The 13,901-nt window shown below is 36.4% G+C and overlaps 2 protein-coding genes across 2 annotated transcripts in view; one reads left to right on the plus strand and one right to left on the minus strand.

Annotated features, from left to right (window-relative positions):
* The window catches only part of DIABLO (diablo IAP-binding mitochondrial protein), a 9,143-nt gene extending 2,611 nt beyond the window's left edge, over window positions 1-6,532 (plus strand). The window contains exons 3-6 of the mRNA XM_072415845.1: window positions 2,283-2,411; window positions 3,211-3,321; window positions 4,789-4,885; window positions 5,721-6,532. Of these exons, the coding sequence (XP_072271946.1) occupies window positions 2,283-2,411; window positions 3,211-3,321; window positions 4,789-4,885; window positions 5,721-5,950 (567 nt within the window). The 3' untranslated portion in view covers window positions 5,951-6,532. The remainder of the gene's footprint in view (window positions 1-2,282; window positions 2,412-3,210; window positions 3,322-4,788; window positions 4,886-5,720) is intronic.
* A 3,203-nt stretch (window positions 6,533-9,735) lies between these two features.
* Window positions 9,736-13,901, minus strand: part of B3GNT4 (UDP-GlcNAc:betaGal beta-1,3-N-acetylglucosaminyltransferase 4) — a 9,680-nt gene continuing 5,514 nt past the window's right edge. The window contains exon 2 of the mRNA XM_072415846.1: window positions 9,736-11,637. Coding sequence (XP_072271947.1) covers window positions 10,520-11,614 — 1,095 coding nt within the window. The 5' untranslated portion in view covers window positions 11,615-11,637 and the 3' untranslated portion in view covers window positions 9,736-10,519. The remainder of the gene's footprint in view (window positions 11,638-13,901) is intronic.

Here is a 13,901-nt window from a genome sequence, read left to right on the forward strand (position 1 = left end):
GGTGGTTAATGTAAGGTAATTGGGATGCAAGTTTTTGGAACATGTTATTTTTATTCCTCAGGAATGTTGCTCTTGAAACCATGAAACTTGCGTGACTGATATTTAGGCTTTTTTTCATGTGTTTGCTAAATGGCAAAATAGGGATTATTTTAGAATTTTTTCCTTTTAGCTGCACTAATAAAACCTAGGTTTTTGAAAATTGTGTAAACCACTTCAAGGAAAACTGTATAGAAGAATACAGGGACTGTATATGCCAACCTTCTTCAAAATATGCAGAAAGAAAGGCACATGTTGGCACATGTAAAAAATCTAATATTAAAAACTTTTTATTTAGAAAATATTAAAACGCCAATAAAAGATTATGCGATTTGTCTTAACATGCAAGATGGCACGATCTGAACATCAATATTCCTCATAGATAGGACCATAGTATATCAAATGGTTTAACAGCTAACAGTATAGCATCTCCCAACATTAGAGGGTGTCTCAACGCGTTTCACGGTCAATGCCGCTTCATCAGGATAATAACGAGAGATAATTACTTATAGCATATTTTATACATTACAGCATTTTGTCATGTTTATTCAAATGTATATAGGACCTCAAAGCAAACCATGAACTCATGAGGGTAAGTGCAAACCGATAGGTGATAACAGAGAGGTATCCCTGTATAGATGTAGATAAATAGACCACAGGTCCCAGATCTGATAGCTCCTGTCGCTGACGGGATACAGGGATTCTTCTCTGTTATTGCCTATCGGTTTTCACTTACCCTCATTATAAGCTCTTGGTTTGCTTTTGAGGCCCTATGTATATTTGAATGAAGATGACAAGATACTGTGATGTATAATATATGCTATAAGTAATTATCTCTTAACATACCCGTCTTGCATGTTAAGACAAAAGGCATAATCTTTTTTTGGAGTTTTAATATTTTCTATATAAAAAGTTTTTGCTATTTGATTTTATACATGTGCCAATTAAGTCCCCTTTCTTTCTGCATATTTTGAATTGCTACAATACTGTGGGGATATGGCAGACAATTAATGAAATATTAAACTAAGAAGGTGATCAACTCATCATACCAATTTCATTAACTTCAGCCAACCTTCTAATTATGGTAGTTGATACTCTTGATGCTGTTAAGCTAAGAGTAGTAAGAAACGTGAACTACCATTGGTGACCCTTTTGTAAAAATGCTTGTTACATTTACAGTTACTTTGCTGACACAGAGCAAGTATACAGATAAGAAATATCAAACTTAAAGCAGACCTAAACTAAAATTTTTACCTTACATAAAAGGGTAGACAACCTCTTTATGGAAGGTAAAATTGACCTTCTTTTTTTTTTTTTTTTTTGGGGGGGGGGGGGCTGGGGTAAAAACCTTTTTCCTTCTTTAGCACAGAATGGGGCTTCTGGCTGCTCCTTCTGCGCATGCCCTATTTCTTCCATGGGGGGGAAATTCTGATCTCATGAATACACAGTGAGATTGGCATTTATGCCTCTTGTGTCAAAAAACTAACTCCCTGGCTCCTAATGGCTTTTTTTTAAGCCCTAAACTACACAGCACGTGTTGTTTAGTCTAGAGCCCGGCTATGTGTGCAGCATTGCTGTCTGGGATAATGGAACTCCTGTTAACAAACATTCCTGGAGACCTACTGAAATTTCATATAGGACTGATTTTATTGAAAGCACTGGAGGTAGGTGGAATGGAGTGGTCAGGAAGTTTAATGGGGGAAGTCTTTGTAAGATGATGAATAATGTACGCTTGACCATTGGTATAGACCATTCTACCAGGTAAAAAAAAAATGTGGTTGTCTTCTTTTCTTGCATCTACAATGTAAAGCCTACTGTGCCTCCTAAAAATACATTATACATGTTTAAAATGTTGAAAAAGTTAAATATAATGCCTACCTTTCCCCTGGATTCTGCCACCAGCTCTCAGGTAAGGGTGACTTCAGCCTGCTGGTAAGATCTGGTAATTGTAGAGTGCTTCAAATCTTGTTGAAATTAGATTTGAAATGCTTACCATTTCCCAAGAGCTTGCTGGCAGGGAGATGCCCCTGTCCACCACGAATGCCAGACAGAGGTGAGTACAAATCCCTTTTTTTTTTCTTCTGGCTTTGAACAAGGGGAGTGTGGCCCCTAAAATTTTGATCTGTATATTTTTGGACTGAAATAAATGTTTTATATTGCAAATTTAAATTAAAAATTTGTCTGTAATTAGCAGACAACGCATTTACTACAATAACTATATTTCCATATTTTGTATTTCCTCGCAGAGGGCAGAGCCAGCACTATCAAAGGAGTCCCTAATAAAAAGAGCCGGCTGTCTGGTAACAGACAGCACACAGACATTCCTGTCTCAGACTACATACGCACTTATTGAATCTCTTACAGACTATACCAAGGTGAGCAAAGTCCCCACATAATGCATTATTGGATATTATATAGTGCATCTCAAGTTTTGTAAATAAAAATACATATATAAATTAATAATATTTTTTATTTCAATCCTCATATGTTATTTTTATGTTGTGAGCCAAACACCATGTAATCAGCTTGGTACCATGCTCTGTGAAATAGATATTTACAAAAACTGATGGAAAAGTTGTCAGTGCTTGTGACCATGCTTCACTAAGCATTTCCCACCTGGAATCTGTTTGGTTCCTAAAGTTGCCCTCAGACATAAATCAACTTCTACCCAACTCCAGCCTTATGTGGTTGAGTTATGCAAAAATCTTATGTCTGTAATCCCTCCTTAATGTTCTATTCGAACTTCATAATTGACTACAACTCTTAAGCATGTGTGGTGTGTTTATGTCTGAGCCCACCCACACTATTAGATTATATTTAAATGTCAATTAGGATGCTTTTGGCAGAAATATTCATTAAACATGTTGATTAGTAGTTTGCTTACGGTTTATTGATGTAATTTTCATATACACAACAGTGCTGGGCAACCTTGATGTACTGTGAGTTAAATTGGTTCTAGGTCACATCAGGAACAAAATGTTCACAGGATCAAAACAATTTTTTTTTGTGGTAGTGCTGGGAATTTGACAACAATTTTGTTTCCTGCTGATTGTGTTTAGATTTGCTGGAAGCTTGGATGTCTCTTGTGACATGCCTTGAATGTGTGTATGTTGAAAGTGATCATCTAAGGTCATGTACTGGAAACAAGTCATTTTTTTTTTTTTTTTAATACAGGCTGTACATACACTTGTTTCACTGTATAAACAATATGCTTCTCTCATGAACAAAATAAACTCTAGTGAAGAAAGTGCCATCTGGCAGGTGATCATTGGGGCACGTGTGCAGGTAATACTTTTTTTTTTTTTTGTTTTGTTTTTTTGCCAGATTGAGCCCATGTGTGCAACTGTGGCTCCAAGATGCTGTTATTGAGAATGTTAAGACCTGTGTTTGTCACTTATTTGTGGTATAGCAATACAACTTTTGTAAATTAGGGGGAGAAGACTCTGGCCTTATTAAATTAAGATGAGCCAGGCCCATGTATGCATGGTACATTGTTCATTCAGTTTCCCATTGAACTAAATTTACAGTGTACAGTGTATAAGCCAGCGTGATGTTCCAGCATTCCAAGTTGCTATATCATGGGTTATAAATTTAACATCAGTGTGGCTGTAATCATATTGGGCACACAGCCATCTTACCCTGTATGGTAAACAAATATGCATCTAATGAGGGTGTACTCACAGCATGCATCAATTAGCCAGGGTCTCCTGAAGCAGTTTTAGCTAATGTTCTGTTTTCTAGTTACTTCCCACACATTTATAAATGATATGGGTTTTCTATATCATAGTCCAAGACTTCAATTCCAAAAGTTCAAACAACTGTCATTGCCATTATAGTCCAAAGACTCCATGCTTGGAGAGTTTGTTTATACATGCCTGCGTAGAATGGAATGTTGGAATTAATTGGGGTCTTTCTGGGACCATAAGATCTTTGACTTATGTTTAGTCTGTAAATGTTCCCCGGATAGGAAGGGGAGCACAGGGGTGTACTGCTTGCTCATGTGTCAGTCTTCATTAGCTCTGTAGATGCGGTATGAATATAGCTAAACTTTTTGAATTGCTATAGAAGCCAGTGTGTCAGTGTTTGTCAGAAGATTTGTCTTTAATATATACAATCCTTTATGCAGCCATCAATTGAAGAAACAGAGAATCATGAGGGAAAAAGAAGTTATTAAGAGTGCATTGACTCTCCATACTCACATTGTCAATGTGATTACAACATTGATTCCCATCTTATCAGTAGGGTTTGTTGCTGGAAACAAGCTTTCATGATCATTTCCAGTGACAGATCAACCAATCAGCATTGTACACACTGAGGAACGACCAGTGAATGGCACCCCACTTCTTTGACATGCATAGTGGGGTTGTGGTGGATTGATGAGCAACATAGGAAAACTGCTGTTCACATCTAAGATTCTCTTGCTTGAGACTGAGCACAACCATTCATATTGGTTATCTGTGAAGGCAGCCTTGAACAGAAAATAGAAACTGAAATACAATGTCTACTGTTCTGTCTCTTTAGTGCTTTGAGATTCCTCATGTCATGTAAAACAAATATTTTATATGCAACAGATGTCAAAAACATTTACATTTGGGGGGACCTAAAATAGACTCAAAGCCTATTTTTTTAAGGAGGGGTATCTTGTGTGTCAAAGTGCAGCACAGTTATTGTTTATCCATTATGACACTATATTCTGTTTTGCTCATGATATATATTTAATATATGATAATATTGATATATATTTTTTATTAGATGAAGAAGCTACAGGATGAATATCTGAAGTACGAAGCTAACTGGATGCGGGCTGTGAGCATCTCTGAAATGGCAGCAGAAGCAGCTTACCTGGCTGGTAAGATCTTGGTACATAATGACACTAATATACCTCTGGAGGAATTTCTCCAAAAGGTTACATCATGTTTGTGTATGTATGATATAAATATAGATGTATGTATATATAAGTTTTCAGGCTTGCAATGAACATAATTTGACCATAATTTGAATAAAGTATAAAACAGTACAGCTTTTAATTTTTAAACTTTACCCCATAACCTTTAATCAATTCTCAAACTGAAAACATTGATCTGCTTCTGCTCAGTGACTGAATGTATTTTGTTTATCCCAACTTTAAGGTATTTCACATAAATATGTGTTGATGTCTATACACGCAACAATTAGGCTTTTACAGTGTGTGTCAGTTTGTAGATATGCAGAGCACTTTATTAATGAATTATAACTCCAGAGGTTGGGAATTGCCCTTTAGGAGGTAGGTGGGTAGACAGAAAGCTGCCAACTTCATGCAAGCTGTTTTTAAATGCATTCTTACCAAAATCAGTGTTTGGTATGCATTTGTTTACTTGTTTTTTACTAAACACGTTTACTGTAAATGGTAATTGACACTGAATCATGTGCTGCTATTTCTGCTTCCTCAAAAAAAAAGGTGTAATTCTTAAACACTTTAAGTCAAATTGAAAACAAGCATGTAATCTATTTGAAGCCGGGCTGAGGATCTGATCTTTTATATGCATTCCATTTCAGTAACTTAGAATGCACTAAAGGTGGATCAGCGTGACAGCCAGGAAACTAGCATTCTCAGGAGGATAAGTCAGGAATGTCAGTCTACATGTTTATATCATGACATGTTTTTTTTTTTTGTGTTCCTGTGGTTAACTGTACTCATCACGCAGGTGCTGATCAAGCTTCGGTGACAGTGCGGAATCACATCCAGCTAGTCCAGACACAAATAAATGAAACACGTGAGCTTGCTCTTAAGGCAGAAGCCTTGCTGGCTTCTGTTCAATCAGAAGAAATCAAGAAAGCACTTACAGAAGACAAAAACACTCCTCCTGGTGAAGGTAGTCCAGAAAGCAGCATGTCAGACAAAGAGATGCCAGAAGCTTACCTGCGAGAAGACTGAATCAATGTTTTTAAATATTTACTATTACTAACCCTTTCTCCTGGAGGAACCAGCAGCTCAATGCACTTTGCCTGACACCTGATCATGGTACAGAGCCAATGTTTGAGGTGAATGAATGACAATATACTTCAAAGAGAAAATCCCTTTATATATAAAGAGCAGCCCCCGGAAGTGAATATGCAGCACAAGGAACAGAAATGCTTTTTTTTAATTGTTTTCTTTTGTCTGCTAGTTTGTTTAGCAGAAAATATTGCCCGTCTTTTCAATTCCTGGAGTGTACAGTGCGCCCCAGAAGGACCACATCCTGCTGCAAATCCCATGGTACAGTATTTTGTTTTGGTGCTTTTGAATCTTCTTCAGTCTACCAGTTTGTCACTCTTGAAACATGAAGAATAAACACGCAGTGTATTTAATTTTCCAGGTGTCCTATTAGCAGTGGAGCATTTATTTAATATTTGGTGGAAAAGTACAGAGTTTTGTGTAAGTTGTCAGATATAAAAAAATGTTTTTGGAAAGTTTAGACTCCGCAGCCAACCACTAATTTTTTTAAAGCTTTTATTAAAATAAACATTGATAACACCGCCTTTTTATGTTTTTGACTCCAAAAACCTTATCTTTAAACATTTGGCTGCTTTGCAGGTATAAATTAGGTGTTAAAGTGATACTTAAAAATGTTTTTGTTTGCTCTAAAATGTTCAGTGTAAGTGTAAATGTTTCTTTTTACCGATTTGGATAACATGTTGAGGGATAGCAGTGCTATTTTTTTGTTTTTAGGTGTCCTCTCTATACTTGTCTATGTAACCACTGTCATTGGCACAGGAGCTGAGGAAAAAAACAATATCTTTGAGTTGTATCCATTGGAAGGCTTTGTTTTTCTTCTTGTTCTAAAAAAAAAAAGTTGTTCCAGTCCCACTTAGCCAATCAGGGAGGGGCGCTCTGCTATGCTGACAGCTCTGCTCCCCTGATTACTCCCGCAGCCCTAGAGGAGCTGTAGTATGTGCTACAGATACAGAACATGTCACAGCTCCGCTGACTGCTCTGCTGCCTGATTGGCTGAGGAAAGGGAAATCCTGATTATGCTTGAGCTGTCATCAGGGTTTCCTATTTCTCAGCCAATCACAGAGCACTAGAGGTGAATGAAGAGCCTTGTCCTCATTTAACCTCTAGTGCCCTGCGATCCCTCACTGTCAGGAGGATTCCCAGGGCTGTGCTCATGTCATGATTGCAGCCATGGAAATCATCCTGTCATTGGGATAACCTGCACAAAAAAAAGTTTTGTTACACAAACACACACATTTAATAAAATATTTTAACAATAAAGCCTTGACCAATTTTTTACACATTTTAACCCTTTCAGGGAATGAGTAATGGGTTTTATGTACCCCTGTACTCATTCCCTGAAAGGGTTAAAAGTAAAACTTTTATAAACGCTTATGTAAAATTGCGGTAAAACACATCATAGGTGTTTAAAAAAGCCTATAAAGTGCATAAAAACGCATATAAACTTGGTAGGAACGTTTTTATGCGTTTTTAAAACCGTTTTATGTAGACCCAGCCTAAAAGACAAAAATATCAAAACTGAAAGAACTACCTGATCATTTTCATTGGTCCTGCCCATAGCAATATAAAAAATATGTATCCCTGTAGTTACCAGATTCAGTAACCTGGAGGCCCAAGTGGCAACATGTAAAGTCAGACCGCTACAATGACAGAAAATTTCCAGAGCTGACTCCCAGTTGTCATTAAAACAAAAACAGCCAAAAAGGCAACAATATAAATCTACAATCGGATTGCAATATAACGCTTGTTTAACCACCTGAGAAAAGTTCAGGTTTAACACTTTTTGCAAGTGTTTTTACCCCGAACCAAGGTCGGGTTAAACGGCCAGGTGGTTAAAAGAGCAGGTTCTGTGTGTAAAAAATGATAGCGCCCATAAAGTATCCTCAGAGGAAAAACAGCTCATGAGAAAATATTATTGAACTGAACAAGCATAAAAATTACAGGTGAAAGATCTTAGAGCTGTAATTATAATGAGGCAGCACACTTACTGTTATAAAAAGACAAAATAATTTATTTACAGAGATATATGTTAACAAAAACAGTCAAACAATGCAAAGGACACGGGGCACCAGAGGTCAGTTGCATAAATCAGCAACTGCATAATTTTGTTTTTAAACAATACAAGAAGTTATAAAATCAGGTTGCAATAATCAGCGTAAAAATATAAATGTTATTAACCCAGTGAGGGCAACATAAGGTGCACTGCATGACATGGAATTATTCAGTAGTTATTTGGGGCCTTAAGGCCCCTGGTGCCAACCTTGCAGCCCTCAGGGTCCTTGCAAACTCTCCTCTCATCTGTGTTTTGGTGCCTACTTGTTCCAGTAATCGAAAAATATTGATTATACTTGCTTTTGTTAGGTAAATAGTTTGGTTTGATTTGTTTTTACTTCATCCTATTTCTTATGCAAGCCATCACTTTTCTCCTTTATGTTTTTGTACCTCTGATCTTTTAGAGTAGATCTTGTGGAAAGCAATACTAAATGTGGTAAAGGTAAAGTTGTTAACCTTCTGGGCCGTAACCCCAAGTGTTAGAAAAAAGATGCTAAAAGCGGTAACCCCGAGTCATTCGGGGTAGATAAACCTATAGAAGTAATAGTAAATCGTTACTTACCTGATCCGCCGGCGTCATCCTTCTCTGCCATGTCTGTCTTCTTTCTTCCTCCACACTCGATGAGGATTTCCCGGTGACGTCGAATAATAATAATAATAATAATAGGGGCTTTACCAAGCCTCGGACACTCTTTGTCAAATTTCGAAGATTCCTCAATCACTGTTACTCTTTAAAACCGCAAACACAAGTTTCACCAAATCCCAGAATACTATTCTTACAGCAAGTAAACTTATTTGGACAAGCACATCACAGGCATGTTCTTCTGCTTCTGAAAGCTATAAACTGTATAGCAATAGGGGACAGAACATTGAGTTTCTAACATTTGTCTTGGTCATTTCAAACCAGGGGAGACAAACACAAATAAAGGATTATATCTAAAAATTACCAAGCAAATCATGTATTGTAGGTAGGAGTGATCCATCATGTGGTTTAATGAACAGAATGTTGCTACAAATATCCATATATAGAATTGAGATTTTCTTCCTGTACTAATCTCACCAGCCATGACAAAAAAAAATAAGTTCCATAATTTTTACATTGAAAACTCTCATATAAATTCCTTTAATTTGAAATGCCATTTGAGTATTAAAACTCACATTTCATCAAAATTGGATTACTTTTTTAACAGTTCCATGTTGATGCTATAAAATAGTTTTATGAAAAAACAAACATCGGGGTCGGTTTATAAAACAGGGAATCTGACATTGGTGGGAATTAATTACAGTCATTGGAACACATGGACCTGGAAGATTCCCACCAGGGAATGTTTGAGGGGGATGTTTGATTCCCCTTTTTATAAATGGAGTCCATGAACGTCATCAATTACAAGATGATGGTCTTGCATTGATGAAATTAATGTAATGATGCCATAGTCCTTGGATTTTTCATATCCCACACAATGCTGGTAATAATATTGAGGTTGCTCTTGCATTTAAACAGTGAAAAACTTCAGCCCTGTCAAAGTATGACTAAACCTTATTCTTTAGGATGTCTGGATAGTGAACTGCCAATGCAACATAGCAAGCTTATTAGGATTGCACAGAAGAATATAAGGGAGACGCATTTTGTGTTATGCAACCAGATCAGATCTTCAACATGACCACTACTAAAGTCAGTTACTCATGGCAACTTTTAATATACATTTTTTTAAACATAATTTTACTTTTAAAAAGGCACTTATTTATTCTGACTCTGCTCTTTGCAAACCATTTGCCCTTACTATGCAAAATTTTGCCAAGTATGGGATGCCAGCAATCAAAAAGACAAAATTAGCAAAGCACAATAAAGAGATGTAGCAGGCTGAAAAATATCCACATATTGACAACTGGTGCTTTGTTGTCCTGTTACTAAGAAAAGGACGGGTTCTTTTTTTTTTTTTATTTGTGCTAAGAGTGGCAGAACAAAAACTCCTACTGTTCTTAAATTTCTACTAACAGAAAAAAAATGTATGTACCAAGATCTCCATATGAATTTTTTTTGCCTTGCCCGACAACAAGTTGGTTGATTACATTGCAAAATTGTGCCTAAACAATTGAATCCCTACACAAACTTACACAATTTTAGTTCTGTTTGTCAGGCGATGCCTTATGACAAGGGGAAGTACAATGGTATGTCAGCAAATGTCTGACTTTATGTGCACAGATGATTCATTCTCGTGTACCGATTGGTTAAACACAAACACAGTTCATCTTGTTACGTAGTCAACCAATACCAATATGAAATTATAGCTTTTAGCTAAGCTGTATTACCTGCTATCATTTCATCAACATCTGACAATCTCTGTTTTCTACCTGCTTGTCCTGCAATCCAAATGAATTTTAAATGTTCTTGGCATTTAGAATGTCTCCTTTTTTGCCTGATCCATTGCCTATGTTAAAATAAACATTTGTAAGTTATTACACAGCTTTCTTAGACTGTGCACACTGCATCGCTCTGTCATTCACCAAAGACCACATGATCCACATCTCTGTAGGATTAAGTTTGTGCACTACCATCAGCCCTTTATACAAACATGGATCAAATGGGTTTACTGGTTTGCGGATGCCAAACGTTTTAAAGCCTGCATGAAACTGTGGTGTAACATTCATTTTTTCAAGGCACATTCCAACAAATACATCATCAATAGGAAAGAGTTCAGTGCTTTCAGCTATGCCAAGAAGTTGTTGAGTAGTCCTTCTGGACATTACATAGCCACCTCCACCTGCGTACAAAGGGTAGTGACTCTTATTGTACATTTCATAGGGTATAAAGTATTTTACCTTTGTATTCCTAATAGGAATGGCCTTGCTGATTACATCTCCGACAAAAAGGTCAGCATTTGGATCCATTTCATCAAGAAACTCCAAAATATTGTATGTATTAATAAAGACATCATCATCCCCCTTCAAGACAAACTTGGCATGGGAACAGCTATTGTTGAACCACCTCAAAAAATGGAGCTCCTTGAGTGTGAGGTTAAAAAAATTGTCAATAAAATCCCACTGGACAATGTCATTAAACTCCCTGTGCTCATAGGAAAGCAGCTGGTCTAGTGACTGAGCTGGTATGTTTGCTTCCGTCTTCCCAAGCAAAAACACCAGCTTAATTTTGTTGTTCTGAAACTCTTGCCTTTTCCCCCAGGTATTCCTTATGGCAATCCGTCTGTCTATATTGATTGGAAGAGATTTGATGGCTAACAATAGGAAAGTATCTTTGTCACATTTCCCGGGGTTGAGCAGTGTTGAAAAGTTTCGGCAATGTTTGTACATTAAGAACAAGCGATGTAGTTCTGGGATGGATGAAGAGATGTTGAGAGTGGATATATCTGGATAACATTGGATAGGTTTCGTCTTTGGAGGAGCCCAGAAGATAAATTCTTGCTTTTGTGCTTCCCTTTTGTCAGGGGTAACAGACTGTAGAGTTGATTTAGGTTCTTTGTTAAAGTAGATAAAAAGCCCAAACACAGACAAAGATATTGTGTAGAGGATGAGACTTCGCAGTCGTAGAAACATCTCTGCAAAAGACAGGAGCTATTCTGCAAAAGGCAATATGATAAAATCAGATGAACCAGCGCAAAAAAAGAAAGGCAATTAAAATCTAAAACCAAAATTGAAAAAAAAAAACAGATACAAGAAACAGCAGCTGTTGTCAGATGGAGTACTCAGGCTTTTTATTCAATGCCTGTTATACCAATTTAGAACACCAGACAAAAGGTCAATACTGGGTTTTTTAAAATAAACTTTTTTTTTTATTAATATATTGATAAGTTATGTCACATAATAGAAAGTATTTATGCTTTTTTTTTTTTAAATATAAAATAAATGCAGCAATAATGGTCTACAGAATTTACCTTTTTTGTTTTTTTTTTTTTACTAATACTCATCTGCTAAATAATCACACCTATTGCTCTATTGTTTCTCCTTGCTTCTCCCTTGTTCTACAATACCCGACAACTGTGTTTTCACTATTACAGAAAATGCAGTGATACAGCTTGATCATCCATTGCAAAGGACTATTTGATCCTTTTGGGAAATGTCTATGCTGTATTTATGGCTGAAGTTGAACAACAGTTGGGTATAGCCTATACATCTGGACACTGATTAACAAACAAGGTTTATATACCAACTATTTTCAGTGAGTTTAATCCCTTACACTTTAATGTGAACTGAGTTTATCCACTATACTAAAACTTTTCTGCAGTACTTTTTAATCCTGCTTTAATCCCTGCTTGAAGGTGTCCTTTTACCAGCCCAGGGTCAATATTGTTTTGACTTTCGTTTATGATGATATAATAATACTAAAAGTTAGTTACTATTGAACTCCTGAAAAGCAGACAAGATCTGTGAAACACGTAAAGTTTATAGATACTGCCAAACTTTCATTTTATTGGAGAGCTACCTACTTAGTACCTACCACTACCACTTACCACCTACCACTAGTACTTACTACTAATATTGTTGTAAAAAAATGTTATTTTAACATATTATTGAATGTGGTACCTAAAAAGCCCCTCTGCCAAATGTGTTTGTCCCTTTTGGAAGTCTCTCTTCCTAATAAGGAAACATACTCCTTCCAATTTCAGGTGTTTATTAGCTGGTGATCATTGATTATCACCTACTTCATTTTATGTTTAACTAGATCTAATGCCATAGTTTTTTTTTTTTTTGACTGTGGCAACAACCGTTCTATCTGCTAGAAATTGTCCCAAACTCGTCCATCCCTTAGCTCCTCCACGGACACCCCTCTTTCACAGGTCACAACAGGTCTTTTACAAAGATTTCTATTTTATGAGGTTGCAGTAGACAAGAACATATGAATTCAATAACCTACCACAATTCATTCACCTAACCAACACTGTTGAGAGTCTGTCATAGTGATGGTAGTCATGAATACTTGAATACTGCATACAGTTGCTGTGGATGTAGAATACTACACCTCCTGCTCACAGGGGAGAGTAGATGCCTTTGTGCTGATGCTCTTACATCTCTGTCTTTTTTATACCCTGTATATATTTATACCCTTTATATATCTATAATCTACTCTTGCATATGATGTGGTCCTACTTGCTGCATGTTTACAACAGCTGGATGCTGATCAACAACCCCCCTTGGCTGTAAATGATAATGAGTTATATACAAAAGGCATTGAACATGTTACCTTTCAAAGGAAATTTTCACTTTTAAAGTATATATCGGGAAAAATTAAACAAAAAGGATTTTTGCTTACACATTGCTGGAAAATTGAAGGCAGGGCAGTTTAATGTCATGTATTAGGCCAAGTGATTTTTTTCCCCTGCAAAGTGACTTTTCACTAAACTTCATGCATCCAATCCAAATTTACCATACATTTATTCCTTTTCAAAAGATGAAAATGACAATAATTTTGAAACAAACCAGTGTTTATATTTAAAAGGAAATACTCCTAAATTATAAAAATGAAAAATGATCTGTGTGACAATCTGAAAAAAAGGAGACATCTATGACAAGACAAACATGATTTCACTCTGCCAGTGTTATTGAAAAAAAAATCACCTTGCTATTTTATTACACAGCCAGACAGAGAATGGTAAAGCTGAAACAATTACAAATTATCTTCTTTTTAGGATGAGCTTTTGCAAAGATCTTCCCATTTCATTCTGAAATTGTATGGTTCTTCCCCTGGATGTGAATGCACAAGCTTAAATTCATTTTTCATCATTTGTTGAAATGACTTTACTAAGAAATGTATCTATCATTTAGATACTTTTTAGTAGTATGCATGTCTAAAGTGCAATGTCTTTAAGTTACAACCCTGGGACTT

Source organism: Pyxicephalus adspersus, chromosome 6 (assembly GCF_032062135.1).
Source record: "Pyxicephalus adspersus chromosome 6, UCB_Pads_2.0, whole genome shotgun sequence".
In the NCBI taxonomy this organism is placed as follows: Eukaryota; Metazoa; Chordata; class Amphibia; order Anura; family Pyxicephalidae; genus Pyxicephalus; species Pyxicephalus adspersus.